The sequence below is a fragment of the Magallana gigas genome, chromosome 9, assembly GCF_963853765.1.
Source record: "Magallana gigas chromosome 9, xbMagGiga1.1, whole genome shotgun sequence".
NCBI lineage: Eukaryota > Metazoa > Mollusca > Bivalvia > Ostreida > Ostreidae > Magallana > Magallana gigas.
The window spans coordinates 7,066,026-7,085,714 of record NC_088861.1 but is presented as its reverse complement, the minus strand read 5'-3'; the positions used below and the strand labels follow the sequence as shown (position 1 = coordinate 7,085,714).

Here is a 19,689-nt window from a genome sequence, read left to right as displayed (position 1 = left end):
AAACCTATTTCAAAATTCTTGTGAAAAGCAAGGCATATATTGCACACACCAAAAAATCTATCCAAGCTTGACTCCTAAAATCTAGAATTATTAACAATAAACAAAAAAGAGAAGAGATGTTAATGACATCAACTTATATATGTTGCTTTCAATTCAATTCTGTACCTGTTTCTCTGTCAAGATGACGACACCTAGCAGTTGGTCCTCCAGACCTTTCATTGTGACAGTGAAATCTACGATGGAGGTGCGGGCGGACACTTCTGGGGTGTAGGTGGGGTTACCCAGCTTTGTGGTGATGTACAGACGGAATCCGTTCATCACATCAACCTCCTTGTCTCCCACTTTCACCTAGGTAAGAGAAAGAAAAAGATTTTCTTAAATCAAATGGAACTATCATAATTTAATTTTTTACATACTGTTGATTGCTTTTAATGACTTTATGAATGCAAAAACCATTCACCAAAAAAAAATTATAAAGGCTTTTAATGAAAACATTATTGTGGTTCTGTCAAGATAATCATCGATTTCCGTTAACTTCATTACTTTGTAGATTCCACAGAATCAAACATTCGGCAAAGTACAGCACATGACAACAATTTATCCTGGTGGAGTCATTTTCAATGAACTGACTTATTCTTGAAACTGTATGCTTTACACCATAAATCCCCCCCCCCCCCCCCCCCACCAAATTAATGCCAACAAAGAACAATGAAAACCCACAGAAGGCTAGCTGTGAACAAACTGCTTACCTTGAAGGTGGATCCTGACTTGATAAAGTTCTTTTCCAGCACGTTGTCCAAGGCGGGGTCTAGCTCCTCACCCACGTCCTCAATGATGAGGGGTCGCCCCAGGGACAGGCTGTCCTCAAGGTGGGCTCGGAAGTACTTGTGGTTGAGGGCGGTAACCTACAGAGATGAACAGGTGTCTACAGGTACAGGTATATTTGTACATTCATTGCTTTTTTTCCATTACTTTGATCATTCCTATATATGTATATGTGGTATGATCATTTCTTAAAACCCATGTAATCTAGGATGTCACTCTATCTTTAAATCTATGAGCCTTTATTATATATGCAAGATTCATCTGAACTTGTTTTTTTTAGCTGAATATTCTTGATAATCTAGAAATGGTTTTTTCATAATAGATGGAAAGCTAATAATGCCTTCTGGATAAAAAGTAAAATACAATTCATAGCCCCTTGGAGCAACACATGTAAACAAAACACAAAAAAATTTTCCTCCTTACTCCTCCATTCAAATTCCTATATTGTCAATCAAATGAAACGCCTACCTGCAGTTCGTTCTTGCTTTCTCTCTTCTTGATCCAAGATTTGCCCTGGCCCTGTGGATCGATCAGCAGGGGGAAGCGTGAGGCTTTGGTCACGATCAAGCCGTTCTGAATTGACAGCTCATCATTGGGCAGACCTTCCAGATTCCACTCAGAGATAGTGGCATTATCCACCAACATAGACACGATATTCAGGTCCTGCCAAAAAGTTAACAGAGTTTCATTTTGCTAGAAATTTTTGTTTTATTTTTGTTTTCTGTTTTTACATGAAATTTAAACTTATTTCAAATTGGTAAATTTCTAACGAAAACCTGTGAAAAAAAAAATCAAAAAACAAAAAAAACTAACATCACTGAAGGGGATTTTCTGGGCAATCATCTCTTTCTTCCAGTTCTTCAAAATGAGGTTACGGAACTCCTGGTTGAAGGGGCCGGTGTAAGACAGGAAGCCTGTACAGAGTAGGACGTCGCCCACCAGTCGGTGGATCTGGGCCTGGAACCCCTTACTGGCCTCAGTCCATCGGATTCTCTCCCCAGACAGACCCTGAATCAGGGCGGTCGCATTGTTCATCTTTCTCCTGCAGGCCTCAGCATCATCCACTAATGCCTACAAATTTGAAAAATTGTTATATTTCAAGTATTAAAAATAAAAAATGTGCAGTCATTTTCATGTAATTAATGAATTTCTTGTCAACTTTAAAATTTTTTGTGATGAAATTTATATATCATAATATCAGCACACATCATTACCACAACTCCAACACTCCTCTAAAAGAAGAGAGGAAATGGCTGCTATCAACTGCTTCTTTCCCCCTTCTCCCTCTCTCTCTCTCTCTAAGGTAGTGAATTATTCACAACCGAACTTCTCACCTGTTTCTCTTTCATGGCCGCGTCATACATGGCCATTACAGCTGCCAGCTCCTTGTTCTTATCGTCGAGCTGAGCCTGAGCTTCGTTTAGGTCCCTCATGGCTGACTGTAGACGGGCCTCCTGCACTGCCAAGTTTGCCTTCAGAGGCAGGACTTCTTTGTTGATGCCGTAGAAGAAGGCCATGGCTTTGGTCCAGGAGCAGAGACCGGCTACGTCACCACAGACTTTCTGGGCGGTCTCTAGTGTGTAGTCCTCCATCATCAGGTAAGGCTGTAACAGCTCCACCGTCTCTTCATTAATTGTGTCCTGAAGTGAGTGTATAGAAAATCAAAAACCAACTCACCATTAATGGTTTGCATAATTTTAAACATATATTTATATTAGCATATACACATTACAAAATAAAGTATCCACATCTGGTGATTTTTTATTACTATATAATTATATAACAGTATAAATATCTTAAAGAGATTAATATTATTTGCAAATGTTTAAGGGGTGTGTTGAACAAGTATAGATACCTTGTTAAATGTCATGAGACCATTCAAGAAGCCACTGCTGCTCATAAGTTTCAAGGCATCTGACCATGACGGCTTGATACAAGGTCTCTCTGGGTCCTGTTGCACTGACTCCAGACGTTTCTGGAACAGCAACAGCACACAGTCCATGATCCTCATGATCAGGTGGGGGGGTTTCCCCAGCTTCCTGACCGTGGAGATGTGGGCGGGCTTGATGGTCTGGAGCGCAGACTCAGCCTCCTCCAAGGCCGGCCTTGCTGCCTCCAGTTTCTCCTCAGCGGCTGCCTTGTCCACGGAGATGGTGTCTACGATGTTCTGGGCCTTGTCCTTCACCACCTGTACGTTGGCCTTCACTTTCTCAGCGGCCTGGGCACTGACGGTCACCTCAGCCAACACCTGGTCGGCCTTCTTGGAGGCCACGGCTAACTCCTTCTCCTTCACAGCCAGTTCTTTGGACAGTTCGTTCACAGACTCTGTGGCCTCCACTAGTTTCTTCAGACCTAGCAAGAGTCCACATTGTGTATACAGATGGACCAAAGTGATTAAAAATGTCTTCTACTTAATTAACAGAAACTGATAATGTTAGCTCATGTTTATAGAACCATATAATTATATAAAGATATGGTAGTTGTTACATGTAATTCGTGATATTATTTTAATTCATTTATTGGTCTTCTTCATACTTCATGCAATACACACATACCAACACATCTTAATAACAAAATCTTTTTTTAATTTTGCTAGATATTATATTAAAGTACATGGAACAATTTAATGTGACACTATCAGCAACCTACCAGTATTCATTCTCTCAGCCAGAATTCCAATCTCGCCTTTCTTTTCGCTGTAGATGGTCTTGTAGCCAGCGATGAAGGACAAATAGGACTTGGGGGTGACATACGTCTGACGACGGAACCTCTGGAAATACTCAATGCACATCTCTGCCACAAGATCCTGTCAAAACACAAAATCATGACTGCATTTGTACATCCATCATCTAAACACTCCAACACACTGTTTTACACTTCTCCATGTTACTTTACACTTATAGGCCTTACTACTTTACATTCTTTACACTTTACACACAACTTTACCATTCAGCACATTACTCTACACTTCTACACTACATAAGAATTCTAAAAGGAAACAGCACCTATACCTAATTAGCTGCTACAGTTAGGAGTCTTTTTTTTTGCTCGCATTTCTACTATAGATTCATACCTGGAACAGACCCATGGTCCCCTGGACAGCGGTTTTGACAGCTGGGGTGCAGGAAATGTCAAATTCTGCCAGGAAATGGTTGGAGACGGCAATCAGGGCATCCTTGGGCCAGCGCTGGAACCAGTTCATGGTACAGCCAGAAATCAGCCCCGGGAACTTCAGCGATCTGCTGCGGAACTTTTCTCCAACCTGTCGGCAAAGGGAGATAACGTGCATAAAGTTTAATATATTTTTCAAAGTCTTCACACTTTTTTCAGTTAAATGAATCCAAATATGTCACAGAAATAAGTAATTATAAAAAATTGTTCTTTTTATCTAAAACTATCCAAAACATTTTGTTTACAAAATGAAGAGAGCCTATAGCCTTGTTATATAGTAAAAATGCTCATCTTGAGTTCTAGACCTAATGAATTACAGACTTTTAAAAAACACAGACCTGACCTTTAAATTTTGGTCAAGAAAACTTTTCTGTCATGTTAAGGATCAAAGTTAATGACCACTGTTATAGTCCCAAAAACAAATCACAAGATAGATGGTTTACAGTTTACAATAATAGTTTTACAGCTGTTTACAATTACAGTTTACATTTATAGTTTTACAGTGTACATACAGGTGAGAAGCAGAGAGCCACGTGAAGATTCTGTCGACACCTAGACAAGTAATAGTCATACAGGTTTTCATTAGTGGGAGGACGGCGGGGGAAATCCTTCTTCATTTCTCCGATCAGTTCTTGCAAGATCTCATCCATCTCATCTCTGGCAAACAGACCAGAGACCTAAAAAAGAAAATAACCATGTAGTCAAACCTAAATTTTTCATGAAACAGTAGAAAAAATAGCAACACACAGTTGCTAAATATGCAGAACAATAAGTTTCAAACTACTCAAAATAATTACTTCCTAACTATTACAACCCCCCTCTTCCACTTCCCCAACTGGCAAACTTTTAGTCCTGCCTTCCATAAAAAAGATCTGATAATAAATTCTTTTGAGCCGAAGTTTTCTTTGAGGAACCCAAGGAACCCTCTCTGGTCCTCCAACTCACCTCTCCGGAGGACAGAATGTTGTTCATGTACTCGAGGAAGCCTTCGTCCTTGATTTCGTTGTCGGTGAAGATGAAGGTGATTCCCTTGCCCTGCTGGCCAGCAGTGCGGTACAGGAACTTCAAGTCCTCCAGCAAGTTGCTCACGTTGTACGACCTACAATACACAACTCAGTATATCATACTTTCTATTTCCTCCTCTCGTTTTTTTAACGTTGCACCCCGTCTTTCATCTTCTCTCCCTTTCTCCTTGTACCTCTTTCTCACCTCTTATCTCTCTCTCCTCTGATCTCTCCCCTTTCTCTCATTCATGTTTACTACAGAGATTTTTTAGTGGCAATAAATGATTTAGAGTCAATGAATAGTTTTACAATAGTGTCTGACAGTTTACTAGAGTGAAAATTGTGTTTGCAAAGCAATTGTATCACTTTATGCTGTGAAAAAAACCCCAGACAATTTAGCATCCATCATGGTAGGAATAACTGCAAAGATGAAACTACATGCAAGAAGTTCAGTGGTTTGGGGTTTTTTAAAAGGCCTTTATTCACCAAAAAAAAAAGTTTTTTTTTGGGGGGGGGGGGGGGGGGTAGGGGGAATTTACATTTTAATTTCAAACAATTCATATGATATATCATGACACATATATTGTTATTTGTGCATTTTTCTTAACATAATCAAATGCAACTATTTCTTTGGTGAAAGCAATGATGAACATTGAACATTTTGTGTGTGAAACACAACAGACTCCCCATGATCAACACAACATCGTCTGTCTTACCTCCTTAATGTTAGCAGTTACAACAAATCAAAGTTCATGGTTCTTACATCTCAGCTTCATCACCATTTCAAATTTTACATTATGCAATTTTTAGATGAATTCATAAAGACCAATGACCATTCTTATCTCATCAATATTCTCAGATTAAGAATTGCATGACTAACCATTGCTTATGGTTTCATTTTTTCAAATCAGATGAAACATTTTGCAGTTTTGGCAGAAATTAATTTTTTCTTTTAAAGTGTTTTTACCTGGATAAGGTGATCTGGAAGTTTTTGTAGCCAGCAATGAAGGATGCCAGTCTGGTCAAGCTTTGTTTACCGGACCCGCCCACACCCACTAAGAGCGCGTGGCCTCGCGGGGTACGGATCACTCGCGAGATCTTTACCAGATTGGTCATGGCGTCCTGTGATGTCAAAAAATAATGCTTGTTAATTTTCATTCCATACCTTTTAATACTTCAACATATTTAAATACAGGTTACTTAAAAAGGGTTGGAATTTTATAAAGTATCTATCAAAGTTTATAAAGTATCTATCAAAGTTCTATCAATATCCAACTTTAAATTCTGTAAAACACCTGTGATCATGCACAGATTAACATTTTATTCTTTAAATTGCATTGCATAATGAAAAATACCCCATATCATGAAACATTTGAAAAAGCAGAGAAAAACCCATCCAACTCGCCTTGAAAAACACGAGATCCATTTTGGCTCCTCTGATGCTTTCATTGTACAGTTCTTGGTAGGACTTCAGACGCTCGGCCAGGAAGTCGAGTGAGGGGATAGGCTCGTAAATCTTGGGGGCCTCCAGATCAGCATCATCTGCCTCCTCACCTACCCGAGGAAAGCAGAACGTTAAAACACTGTGTAAAGAGGGATGACTCAAAAAAAAAAAAACCCACACACAATTCTTATGCACAAGCTCAAAAAGTGTATAATATACATATATGCATATCAAACTTCAATATGTTGAAAGATGAAAGCTACAAAATAAAAGTTGTTTCCCATGTTAAATGATAACATTGATTTTCTTTTTCAAAGGAAATTCATTTAAAACGATGAATAATGCCAATTGAAATTATCAAAATTCATTATAAACTGATTATCTTTTATATTTAGAATGATTTCAGCAAGATGTTTTTATTATTCAAACAAAAAACTGATTACACAACAAAACAATTGTCTTGTATGGCTCAATTCATTTTTTAACTAACAGCATTGATGGCACAAACAATTTACTGTCAGTAACAAAACAAAAACTCAAAAGAGCACTTAGAGACTATCTATTTAAATATTTTATTAAAGAATGGAATTCTAAATTCACTATACACGCTGACAAAAAACTAAGTTGCTACAGCACTTTTAAGCAAAATTTTGGCCAAGAGAACTACCTAAGATTACTTAAAAATTTTGAGCAGAGGAGAAGTTTAACTCGTTTTCGCATTTCCGCTCATAGACTTAATATTGAAAGAGGACGATATCAAGACATTCCACGACAAGAAAGATACTGTAATAGATGTAATGTCAAATCAGTGGATGATGAAAAACATTTTTTATTCTCATGTGATCATAATAAGGCATTAAGAGATACTCTGTACAAATTAGCTAATGACTCTTGTAAAAATTTTCAATATATGGACAATAACCAAAAATTTTACTGGCTTATGACAACTGAAGATCTACAAGTACTTGTACAACTCAGTGAAATGATTCTTAAAGGTGGAATATAATGGTTATAGTTATATATACAGATATATTATGCAGTGTATTTACTTTGGTTGGGGGGGGGGGTTATGTTATGTATAAGCATACTGGCTTGAACACTTTGAGTACAAGTAGGCCAGTCTAATCGACTGTGCAGGCACCGTCCCTTGGTACTCTCTGTTTTCAGGCCACTTTGTTTCTGTATAGCTGTTGTATTCACTGATGTGTAAATCCTATACATATATTTCATTGTATTAATGAAACATTTTGCATATTGTTGCCTGGACATTGTGAGCAGTATTTCATTCATTATTTGTTATAATCATGATATTATTATTATTTTTTTTTTTTTTTTAATGTATATGCCCCCTGAGGGCCCTTGATTGGTGAATAAATATATTGCATATATGTAGTGAGTGACATCATGCTTAATAAATTTAAACTTAACATGCATTTTTTTCTTCAATATTTTGTTTATATCAGTGTGTAATAAACTGGACATACATAATTTTTAAATTGAATTATAATAAACATAAATTCACATTCATGTGAAGATAAAACACCATCTAATTGTATAATAATAGCTAAAACTGTGTGTGATCCATTGTGTTTACAGGTATATGAACAACATTGACAATGATGTTTGACAGAAGAGTGAGAAATCTAAACTAAGTCTCTACTCTACGTGATTGAGATTTCTTTTTACTCTGCTTCTTGGATTTTCCTGGGAGGAAACATCATAAAATATTGTTAGATCCACTACTTGTGACTTTATATACACCATGTCAAAGTAAAATGTTTCATGACACACTGATTTAGCTTTATGAAAAAAAAAATCTTGGTACACAATTCAAGTGGAAGTTAATCTTGCAATTTTAATATTATTCAATTAACCGATACAGTTTTAGAATAATGAGAAATATGAACACAACATACAGCCAAAATTTATTCCTCGCTTAAGAATTTTCTCTTAAAACTAAGAATATCAACAAATCAAAGTACTATTAAAGTGATTTGGAGAGTTGCATTTTCTTAAAATTAACCATTTACCAGTAATGCTACAGGACTTCATTCTACACTAGATATTCATAAAAAAAAGAAATGATTCAAATGACAGTGAAAACATTTTAAGTTAATATAGAGCAGAGCAGCACCTGTCCACACTGTAACAGAGGGGGACATTTACCTGTAGGTTCAGGGGCCTCACGCAGGAAGTCTACAAAGTAAGGCTCAGCCTCCATTTCAGCCACAGCGGCCGAACCACATTCTTCCTCCGCCACCTACAAAGTAGGTCATCATTCACAGTTTGGATGTCTGTTATAACTTATATAATACTATTCAAATATGATCCTCCATTATGATAGTAAACTACATTAATATATTTTGCTTATTTGATTTTTCCTTGACAAAAGTACATGTATTTATCAATTTGTATTAAAAAAAAATGATCCAACGCAGATCACATTGTTTATTTTGCCCACAGTTTAATTGACAAAAAAGACCCAAAAACTAGAAATAAAGGATGTCGAAATACCATCAAGCAGTACCTGTTTAATCGTCTTCTCAAACCAGTCCTTGTCAGAAATGTCTACGAATCTGTCCACGATGGTACGGAAGCACTCGTGTTTCCATAGCGACATCATTTTGCCAGCATTGTTGATGATATCAGGGGTAGTGTTCAACATTCCTTGCCAGATTCGGCTCAAGTCACGCAAGTTGAAGACATAGTGGAACTTGGCAGGGGTGGGCAACATCTTGACTTTGACCCGTTGCCACACCTTTCTTGTGGCCGGCACAAGGGAGTTAACCAGTTCACAAACCTCCTCCGGGAATTCTCTCCCCTATTAGGGCAAAAAGCAAAATTATTAGTCATAGATTTCAGAGCAAGATTTAGAGTATTATTTTAATCTGCATTAAACTTTCCACAGTAAGATTTAGAGTATGCAAGATATTTCAATCTACAATAATTACAAACTAATAAATAAATATTTTTTAAAACTTTTCTGAGTTTCCAGCCTATCTGATATCTATGGTTATAATATCATCATTACAATATTACATATTGGTCTATACAGTTATAGATCTAAAGTCAGGAAAAATTAAAGCGACCCTCTATTTGTCAGAAACCATAGAACTAATAAAGAAGAGAAAAAAAACAGGATAAATTAATGATAAATTGATTTGATAACTAAAATAATGTGCACAATATAGGTGAGAAAATTCAAATAAAGTGTTTCAGGAAAAAAATACCAACAACATAAAAATTACATGCTGCACATACATATCAATGAATTAACATCTTAGAATGAGACATTCCATCTGTTCATGCATCACAATTTGTGCAGTAATTGATATTGATACTTGTATATGTCCCAGCAAAAATGATTGCATTGCATATCTACAGGTATTTCATAATGTAATTTCAAATTTTGATACACATATTACCTAATGATAATGGAATATGACATACTCTGACCACAGGAGTTGTCATTTGAAAAAAAATTAACTAAAGATAAAGAAACAAGAAATGGTGGGTGGAATAGGGGAGGGTGAGGTGTTCGAGGGAATATAAAAATTACAACAAAGTGAAAAATTAATAGAACTTTTACAATGTAAATGTGTTAAACAACTTGGATACTCAACATACATGCTGCAATTAAAAAAAATAAAAGACAAACAAATTAGACAGGGTTATTTTTATTACATGGTAGAATATTTAGTTAATTACATAATCTATCAAGAGTTTTTGGGGGGGAACACAAATTTGACAATGGATTTTTTTTCTTCAAACATATATATATAATATATATAATACATGACCTTCATCGACCATTTTTATCAATAATTAAATATAAATACATAGAAACTTTTTTTTATCTTCGATTGAAAAGGAAAACTTACTGTAATGAAATATCCATTGCCGATGGTTTTGAAGATCTTGTCAATGGAGCTGTTTGAGGGCAGGGTGCAGTTGAAGATGTTGAAATGCCTCTTCAGACGGGAAGGGATGTCATTACGGCCTCCACCAGGGTGAATCATGGCCGCGATCATCTGAATGTCCACGATGTTGGTGAACTCTCCAGGCTTCTCCAGGTTGTAGAAACCCCTGGCTTCCATCATCTGTCGAGTGATCTCATTGGTCACCTACAAAAATTAATGTTTCGATCAAGTGATCTCATTGGTCACGTTCAAAAAATCATAAGAAAATCATTGTAGTAAGCTACAATTTCAATGGATGTCTATAAAATGTCAAAATCAAGCAATATCATTAGTCCTTTCCAAAAAGACAATGCAGTATCAAAAATATAAGCAATTTTAAATATCTTATCGCCCTTTTTAATTGGTCCCTTTCTATTATAATGCATGTATAGACAAATTCACAAACTAAAGAAATCTTAGTCCTTTTTAGATGTAAAAGGCAGTACGGGTAAGAGAGTTTGATTCTTTGGAATTTTCTTTCAGAAGAAAACTGTAAAGTACTCATTTTATAAGCTTGCTGAATGAGTATAAAATGCCATGGAGATAGTACCTGATCTCCCCACTCGTTGATGATGGGCATGTTAATGTCATCCACAAACACGGTCATCTTCTTCCCCGCCGGTGGTCCATAGGTGGTACCCATCCTCTTGTCTACATAGCTCTCAATGGTTCTCTGAAATGGATAATAAAAGTTATGAAAGAACACTTTTAATAGGGGCACAGATCATTGGAATAAGCTTGAGTGAGATTTAAGCAACTGCCTCTTTTCTTTCCCAAAGATGAGTTGTTTGAGTCTTTGGCATTACATTTTCAAATTAGACAGTCCCTTTTCCATTAAATGAAGTTAATTTGACATTGGGAAATATCTAGTTGAGGTATTGTAGGTATTTGGTAATGCTTCTTTATTCCCCCTGATATAAAGTGTGTTGAACATTGGACAATGCCTCTTTCCCCAAGAATTGAGGAACTGTGAGCATTGAGCACTGCCTCTTTTCCCTGCATGATAAGGTGTTTTGGACATTGAACAATTCCCCTTTTCCCCCCTGGATTGAAGTGTATAGTGACTTACCTGGAACATGTAAGGGGTACTAGCACTGGAGAAGTTGAAGCTCTTAAACATGTGTAGCTCTGGGTCGAATTTACCACAGTATCCCTGCACCATCACAGTTTTTGCTGTACCCTATCCCAAGATAAAAAAAGACCAATGATCAAAATTGATAATTCAGTAGCTTACAAACTGGTCACTATAAAAGAAAAACACAACAATGTACAAAAACAGAAGACAGGATCAAGCAAATTGATGAGAAAGTCTTCCTACCTGTTCACCAATCAGCAGAACAGCCTTGCCCTGTTTGGAAATGGTTCCGATGAGGTAGTCCGACCTGACATTGTCCACGTTGGGGACCAGGATTCCGGTGTACTCGGGGACAGAGTCCGAGGGGTAGACATACTCGGGCACCAGTCCTGACCAATGCTCCCAATCTCCGGTCTCTCCGACCATGTACTCAAAGATGGTGTCATCCCCGGACGCTGGAGGAAGGGGCAGGTTGCTGACATTCTCTTTCATCCAGTCCTCCAACTTCTTCCTGTCTTCCAGCTCCAGCAGAGCTCCCAGAGACCACATGTGGGCAAAGATGATGATTCTCTGAAGATGGGGTACTTTAATGTCTTTAGCCTCCTCCCCTGAGGGAATCAGGCCCTCTAACAAGTCACAAAGCTGGCGGATGTACATACACTCCAGAATTTGCATCTTGGGTTCGTATTTCTGAATGACCTGCAGGTAAAGCTTGGGGAAGATGGATTCACAAGTCTGCATGATTGTGTCCTGTTGGTTGGCTGGCCGAGTGTTCAACCATCCTGTGAGAGGAATAGTTAAATAATTCAGATTTTCACAAAATATTTATTTCCAAAACTTATTTTACTTTATATTTTAGATATATATCTTTTGCACAATACCTTATAATGGGGAACAAAGACTATCAAGTTAGAAAATCATAAAAACATTCTTCTTTTCTAATGAAAATGAAATTTCAAATTCTACATTTTTTTCTTTTTGGAAAATGAAGATATACATTGTTATAAGAGCTAAATGAGGATGGAAGATAATCACTGATGATTCCGAGTATGGTAATATTGAATGAATTATTTTCAAATACTAAAAATAAATCCAAAGTTTATTGAAACAATCTCCAACTGCACCAACCTTTAAGGATGGGCTCCCAGTCGAGGATGGAGCTGGACATGAACACCATGCCGTTCCTGGACACAGTAGCTGGGGAGGCGTTGTCGATGTTGTGTACCTCAAAGATGATCTTGCAGTTTGGAGCCATGGGGATACGGTCTCCGTTAGCCAGGGTCAGGGTTTTATTGTCGTCCAGCACAGAGTTCAAGTTCTCAATCCAGATGGCATCTACAGGGCCGTCCAACAGCAACCACACATGCTCACCCTGAAAGAGTTGATAAACACAAAAAAGATTTTAATTTTTTGTAAGCATCCTGGCCTCAAAGCCATAAAACCTAAGACAAGTTTCTTTTTTATCTCAGTCTCACATTTCTCAGTACATGCTCTTTTGTAAAAGCCAGACTTCGATCAAAGATGTGAGCGAGATAAAAAATAAGCTTGACTTAGTTTCATGGCGCTGGAGCCTAGAGTTAAACAAATATAGTTAGGGTGTTCATATATAAATAGTGCCTGTTTGGGAGGGTAACAGTTGAAATTGACACCCCGAGAAAACCATTGTCAACCGACGCTTCGCGTTATCCTCCCAAACAGGCACTATTTATTTTGTTATACTGAATGTCTTTTTTAAAGTTTTTAAGAAAATTTTACTGCTTTTATATAGGAATAACGTGAATTCTACAGCGAACCGTACGCGCATAATTTTCGCACATGTAACATTTTTTATTGTTATACTTTCATGTTAAATACTGAAATCTGATTGGTTAAGACGCAGTTAATAATATTTTCTATTACCCTCAGCGTTAGCAACGCACTTAGCAACGGGTAACATTAAAAAATGTTAAATGCGCGAAAATTATGCGTGTACGGTTCGCTGTAGAATTCACGCTATTCCTATATAAAAGCAGTAAAATTTTCTTTAAAATTAAGACATTCAGTATAACAAAATAAATAGTGCCTGTTTGGGAGGATAACAGTTGAAATTGACACCCCTCGAAAACCATTGTCAACCTCCGCTTCGCGTCGGTTGACAATGGTTTTCTCGGGGTGTCAATTTCAACTGTTACCCTCCCAAACAGGCACTATTTATATAATGTTACCCGTTGCCAAGTGCGTTGCTAACACTGAGGGTAATATAAAATATTATTAACTGCGTCTTAACCAATCAGATTTCAGTATTTAACATGAAAGTATAACAATAATAATTATCATTTTTGAAGAAACACTTAGTATCAACTCTGTGTCAAATTTCTGCTCAAAATAACAAATTAATACCAAGGCACCATCAATTACCCAATCAGCAATATCACACAAATATTTTTTTTTTTACATCTGTGTGGTGTGCTTTTCAAACCAACCACAACAATGTTAACAACATTTCACTCGTATGTAGTAGCCCCTTGGATTCTGACCTTCTTAGTTTTGTGGGTCCTTCTCCACAGAGTGGAGAAAATTCCGTCAGTCCAGTCATTGGTGGCCACATCTAGTCGACCAAACATCTGGGGGGCGCTGATGGCCTTGGGGTTCATCCTGAGCTCCTTGTGGGGTTCTCCACAGTCTGTCATAGCCTTCATCAGCATGTGGATACACTTGGTCTTTCCGGCTCCAGTGGGTCCGAGGGTCATCATGCCGTGTCTGACACGCTGAGTCTCGAACAGCTGGATCAGTTTCAGTATCCAAGGGGCATGGAAAATCAATCCCGCTTCCAGCACCTACAAACATGCATTCAACACTTTAATCTAAAATATCTTTTACATCAATTTTTACTTCAGCCTTTAATTTTTTCTTAGATTTTATCCTTAAAATAAGTATCAATAGTACTTTAAAAAGTGTTTTTTGTTTCATTACAAATTTCATGACCCAATTTTTTTCTTAAATTAATCATTAAGCCATCCAATTCTTCCTTACAAAATGTTTTTTTGCTTTACATATTCAACATCATTTTAAAGTCAAAAGAAACAAAAATGTACATTTTTCTCAATGGCTGCTTCAATTTCTGGGTATCCTGCTTTGTCGAGGGTAATTCCCGGGAACAAGTCATCGATGAGAGACATGAACAGAGGTTCGTCCTCATCCACCAGCTTAGACAAGTTCATGTCACGCAACACTCTCATCACGATCACAGTTTCTGCGTCCTCTGGATTCGCTCGCTTGAATGCTCCCAAAGTACGTAAGACAGACAGAATGTTACGTAGACCGAAATCGTAGTGGACCTGCTTAGACAGCTGTTCCTCACACAGTTTGTAGAGAGTGAAGAATTTCTTGGCCAGAATGATGTTCTGCATGAAACCACAACTGGCGAGCTTGACGCGGATGATGATGGCTCTGTCAGGGACCATCATGGCCACTGTACGGAAGTTGATCTTCAAATTCTCAGGCAGCTCCTGACGTCCTGCGTAACCTGGATTCTGTGTACATATGAAAAGAAATTACAAATCAATTATTCAGTTTCTGTTTGTAAATAACTGTATTAAACTAATTTTTGTTTGGCTAAAATTTTAAGTTCATACGTACACATATAAATGTTTAAGCAGATGTCACTATGACTTGTGCTTAAAATATATTAAAAATTTTGTACAATCTTTAACTATTTAGGACCACAGTGCACTTAATAACAATTTTATAAGAAATTAAGTGTTTCAATCAAGTTTTTATGAGAATTGAAATTCAGTAAAAATTTTATTCGTATCAAATTTTAAAAAAATTTAATTTTGGGTTTAAATGGTGAAAATATGATTATTTTCTACTTCCTAAAGGCCATGTACCATGGTTAAGAAGATGCCAAACTCTGGGTCCATGTCTACATTGTCTCCGTCTGTGAAGATGAACTGCGTCTTCCTCTCCTTCTTACACAGCAACACAATGGCGATCTGCTGGGCAGCCACGGACAACACAGGCAACTCAATTCTGTTGAACTCGTCAAAGCAACCCCATGATCCTGACTGGGCCAATCCTATCAATAGAAATAATCGTATGAACCCATTTTCATTTAACAAAATTTTACTATAAAATTTGTTAATATCATTGATTCAAATGCATTGGTTCTGTAACATAAAAATTTGTTGATACTCTTGATTAAAAAAAAGGTTTACAAAGACTTTTTTTTTCATTCTTGAACGTAATAAAAAAAAGTATATATGTACTTCATGACACTTAATGAAAAATCTTATATCCTCCTTCAAAGTTTTACACATGTATCTTAAACTTAGTCTAAAAAAGTCCAGGCAATTTCAACCTTCAAAATAAAAAAAACCTGGAAAGTCAAGCAGCAGCTTGTTACATAGAAGACCCCCTGACCTTTGTAGATACGCCCCAGTCCTCTGTAGTCCATCTGATCGGAGCAGTTGAAGACCACCACGTATTTACCCAGACAGCGACCCATGTCTTTGGTGGTCTCTGTCTTTCCTGTACCGGCGGGACCGGCTGGGGCACCTCCCAGGGACATACCCAGGGCCTGAGCCAGGGTGATGTAACATCTGAAATAGGTCAAGTGCAACTATGAACTAATGCTATAAACAATGAACTTATCTAGTAATCTTATAAAAAAAAATTAAAATTATAGTTTTCACTGGTATATTTTTTAATTATTTGTGTTGATACATTACAAAAACAATGACAGAATGAGACTAAGACAGGTCCTGGGGCCATCAAACAATACAAGCTCACTTATGATTCCAATCTCACTATTCCACTACATATTCTTTTTCTAAAAGCGAGACTGAGATCAAAAGTGAATTTTTCCAAGTTTGATGGTCCTGATTCCTGCTCCATTGTGACCTAGGTGAGACAGATCTGCTTTGAGACCGAGATGTGCATCTCCTGACCGAGATACAATCTTTTACCTGTCAGTGAGGGGGGTGATGACCAGACGGTCGGTACAGCCCAGGAACTCGTTCATGTAGGTAAAGTCTACATCTGTGATGGAGACCAGACACTGGTCCGTGTCCTCCTTGAAGTAGAAGCGGGACTGCTTCAGCCACTCAAAGTCGTTGGGCGACCGAATGTGCATCTTCACCTAAGAAAGGATGGACAAAATAGTTAACAACAGAGGTTACAGTGGTCTCCCATTGGTTCATTTAACCTTAATTTTGCACTATCTATCGAAGTTCTTAGCCCTATGCCATACGACAATTTTTTTTATTAAGATAAAAATTCATTATTTAATAAGGGTATCTAACAATCACATTAATAAACTTAAAACATAATCTTTGAAAAAGGTACACACTGTCAGGTAAAGCTTATTACACGTATTAAAAATTATGTGTGTAAGTCCCAAAGAGAGAAAAGTGCTACAGATCCATATATTGTGTTCATTTTTCAAATTTTTACAGAAATATAACTTAAAGATATCATTTTCTTACCAAGTCATCAAAGATGTCTTTCTGATGGACATGCACTGTAATGAGGGTCTCGTATTTAGTTCTCTCAATTTTGGTGAGCTCAGTGGTTGTCATGGCAATGAGCTCGTTCAGAATGTCCAGGAACTTCTGATTGGTGTTCTGCATAACTTTCTTGTCCACTCTAGCATTGTTCAGAGCCTCCTCGGAATCTCGGGTCCACAACATCTGGAGACCCAACAAACCGATCTGGGATGGGAACATGTTCTCGAACTCAATGAGTTTGAAGCTGGGATCTCCGATGCTAATGGCTGCGGATCTGGTGATACTGTGGAGAGACTTCCTGGAGATACGGAGCAGGTCTCCCAGCCAGATCTCCACGTTACCCTGAGCCATGACTGGTTCCTCCAGAGGGACGTTTTCTCCCTCCTGGGAGTTGAGAGCAAGAATCTTGTCGTACACCTTCTCGTCGAAGCTCACAGTCTTGGTGTTGTCAAACACGCTCAACAAGTGGGCTTGGATGGTGTGAGAGTCGCTGGCCTGACCCAGAATCTCCAGCAGGGCGGGGTCAGACACGAAGAAGAATCGGGGGAAGACCAGACGCTTCTTCTCCAGGTATCCAGTCAACGACTTCTGACAGATCTCCAGCTGTTCCAGAAGATGAGGCAGGAGCTGACTCAAAGTGTCGTCTCCCACGCAGCACTGCACCACGTTAGGAATCTCATGGGCCCTCTGCATGATCTTCATCCAGGACTTGTCAATGTTGCTGAAGCGCTTGGCTTCCTGAGGCAGCTGTTTGGCAATGTCACCGCCCACAAATACAGCCTCCAGGTAGATCCACAAGTTCTGCACCACCAGCCAGTTCTCAATGATCTCAGTCGTGCCGGTCAGTTTCTGGACCCACTCCTGGATTTTGGGCTTGAATGGAGCATTGTATCTGTTGCTGAGGAGAGATCCCAGCACCATCAAGCTGTCTTCCATCAGCGCCACCGTCTCGGAGGTGGTGTCACCTTTCAGCAGGAGCTCACCCCTGGTCTTGAAGCTAGTGAACTGGAAGTCCTGGGCACTCCAATCATTGACCACTTGCTTCAGCTTGGCTTCAATGTCCTTCTCTTTCACGGCGGAGATACACACATCCTCAATGTCCTCTTTATACTGTAACAGGGGAGCCTCAATCAGGTTTCTGAGCAGGAAGTTGTCAGCTTCCACATCAAATGTGTGTCCAGTGATCTGAGCGATGCGTTCCCAGTGGCGAGGCATCATGGCTTTGTTGGCCATCATCTCCAGAAGAGGACAGGTCTCGTTGAAGTCATCAATGGTCTTCTTCAGCTCCTCATAGGCCTGCCATTCTTTCAAAGCTTTGGGAAGCTTACGGCATCTAGATATCAAAAACAGTGATTAAACATTGAGCAAAATCTTTTTTATAACAAACGTTTCGTGAAAAAAAAATCATCATCTAAAATTGAAATCAAAGACACACTTGTTGCCAAAATCAAGCAGCTCATTGTTGATCTTCTCGATATCTATCTCAACCCATGGGATATCCTGATATCCGTTGACATTTTCTAGGACGATGTTGTAGAGCTGATAGAGTTTCTGTAAAAGGTTCAGTTCCTTCCTGATTTTCTGTAGTTCTGGGTACTGGGTGACAGTCAGACCAAACAGCTCCTCACCCCCAGAGTATGTGGTGTACTTCCTCCATAACTCGTCGAATCGGGCCTGGTAAATGTTCAGTCTATCTGATGCTTCTCTTGGATGAATGCCGTCTTCCATGGGACCCCTGAGGAGAAGAATAAAGAAAATGATTTAAAAAGAAAAGAGAATAAATAAAACTAAATCATTTAATAAAAATAATTGGCATTTATCCATTTAGCGCCACTTTCTAACTTTCTTTTTCTACTGATGTTTCTTATAGAGAAAGTTATTTGTGAATGAAAAAATTCATACTTGGAGTCGTAGTCCCCAACAAAGACGTCATTGTCTTTCTTGAACTGTTCCACTCCAGCCAAAAGGTCAGACTTGAATTCAGGCTGAATCTTCAGCAGATGGTTCTGGACTTGCTGCGACTGAGCGATCAGCTTCTTCCAGCCGTAGGACAGGGTGTCCACTCTCTCAGCATTGCCATCATTAAAGAAAATGTTGTACTTGTTGAGCATGGCGTAGCTCTCTTCCATGGGAGTGATCGTCATGTCGATGCGGATCTCTGCCTCCCGAATCTCGGCCAACGCTGCCATGTGGGCGCGGACATCGTCCAAGTCCTTGACGGGTCGAGACAGTCGCTTGGTGAGATTTTCGATGAAGTCCAAGATTTCGTCCATCTCATGGGCACACTTTTCATTCAGGGCCTTGGCGTAGGCCATCTTCCAGTTCTTTGCCTCGGTGATCAAGGCCAGTTTGAGTGGTTCCGTGCTCAACAAGGTGGCTCCTACTCGGTAGCTGGGCTGCATCTCTTCCTTCTCCGTCTCGAGTTTCTGTAATAAAACAACATCACTATTACTAAATCCCTTTCTTCAAGCAATTAATTTGGTTGGACACCATATCCCAGACTTTCCGGAGTGTGTGGTTTAATACAATTACCTGGTAATATCTGATCTGGGCCTCAATCTCAGTAAGTATAGGGTTGGTTGTCATGAATTCTTTGACGGTGGCTTCTGGTTCCTGTAACACAACAGAAATTCCCCCATTAGTTCAATATCCATGTAATCACAAAACAATCTCCCAAAAGTTATTCATCAAATAATCAACTGTTCACACAAAAAGATGTCTTTTA

At 38.5% G+C, this 19,689-nt stretch overlaps 1 protein-coding gene across 2 annotated transcripts in view; it reads right to left on the bottom strand.

Moving 5' to 3' along the window:
* Positions 1–19,689, bottom strand: part of LOC105330782 (dynein axonemal heavy chain 5) — a 43,263-nt gene that overhangs the window by 6,437 nt on the left and 17,137 nt on the right. For both annotated transcript variants that reach the window (XM_034479304.2, XM_034479307.2), the window contains 28 exons: positions 19,497–19,577; positions 18,867–19,390; positions 18,400–18,699; positions 16,944–18,297; positions 16,425–16,597; positions 15,880–16,058; positions 15,348–15,535; positions 14,553–14,990; positions 13,995–14,294; positions 12,607–12,850; positions 11,722–12,260; positions 11,473–11,583; positions 10,954–11,076; positions 10,326–10,568; positions 8,972–9,265; positions 8,611–8,704; positions 6,406–6,554; positions 5,968–6,122; positions 4,942–5,095; positions 4,509–4,673; positions 3,899–4,087; positions 3,475–3,631; positions 2,681–3,177; positions 2,160–2,465; positions 1,639–1,896; positions 1,294–1,488; positions 750–905; positions 166–348 (listed from right to left, as the gene is read on the bottom strand). In XM_034479304.2, the coding sequence (XP_034335195.2) occupies positions 166–348; positions 750–905; positions 1,294–1,488; positions 1,639–1,896; positions 2,160–2,465; positions 2,681–3,177; positions 3,475–3,631; positions 3,899–4,087; positions 4,509–4,673; positions 4,942–5,095; positions 5,968–6,122; positions 6,406–6,554; positions 8,611–8,704; positions 8,972–9,265; positions 10,326–10,568; positions 10,954–11,076; positions 11,473–11,583; positions 11,722–12,260; positions 12,607–12,850; positions 13,995–14,294; positions 14,553–14,990; positions 15,348–15,535; positions 15,880–16,058; positions 16,425–16,597; positions 16,944–18,297; positions 18,400–18,699; positions 18,867–19,390; positions 19,497–19,577 (7,749 nt within the window). The remainder of the gene's footprint in view (positions 1–165; positions 349–749; positions 906–1,293; positions 1,489–1,638; positions 1,897–2,159; positions 2,466–2,680; positions 3,178–3,474; positions 3,632–3,898; positions 4,088–4,508; positions 4,674–4,941; positions 5,096–5,967; positions 6,123–6,405; positions 6,555–8,610; positions 8,705–8,971; positions 9,266–10,325; positions 10,569–10,953; positions 11,077–11,472; positions 11,584–11,721; positions 12,261–12,606; positions 12,851–13,994; positions 14,295–14,552; positions 14,991–15,347; positions 15,536–15,879; positions 16,059–16,424; positions 16,598–16,943; positions 18,298–18,399; positions 18,700–18,866; positions 19,391–19,496; positions 19,578–19,689) is intronic.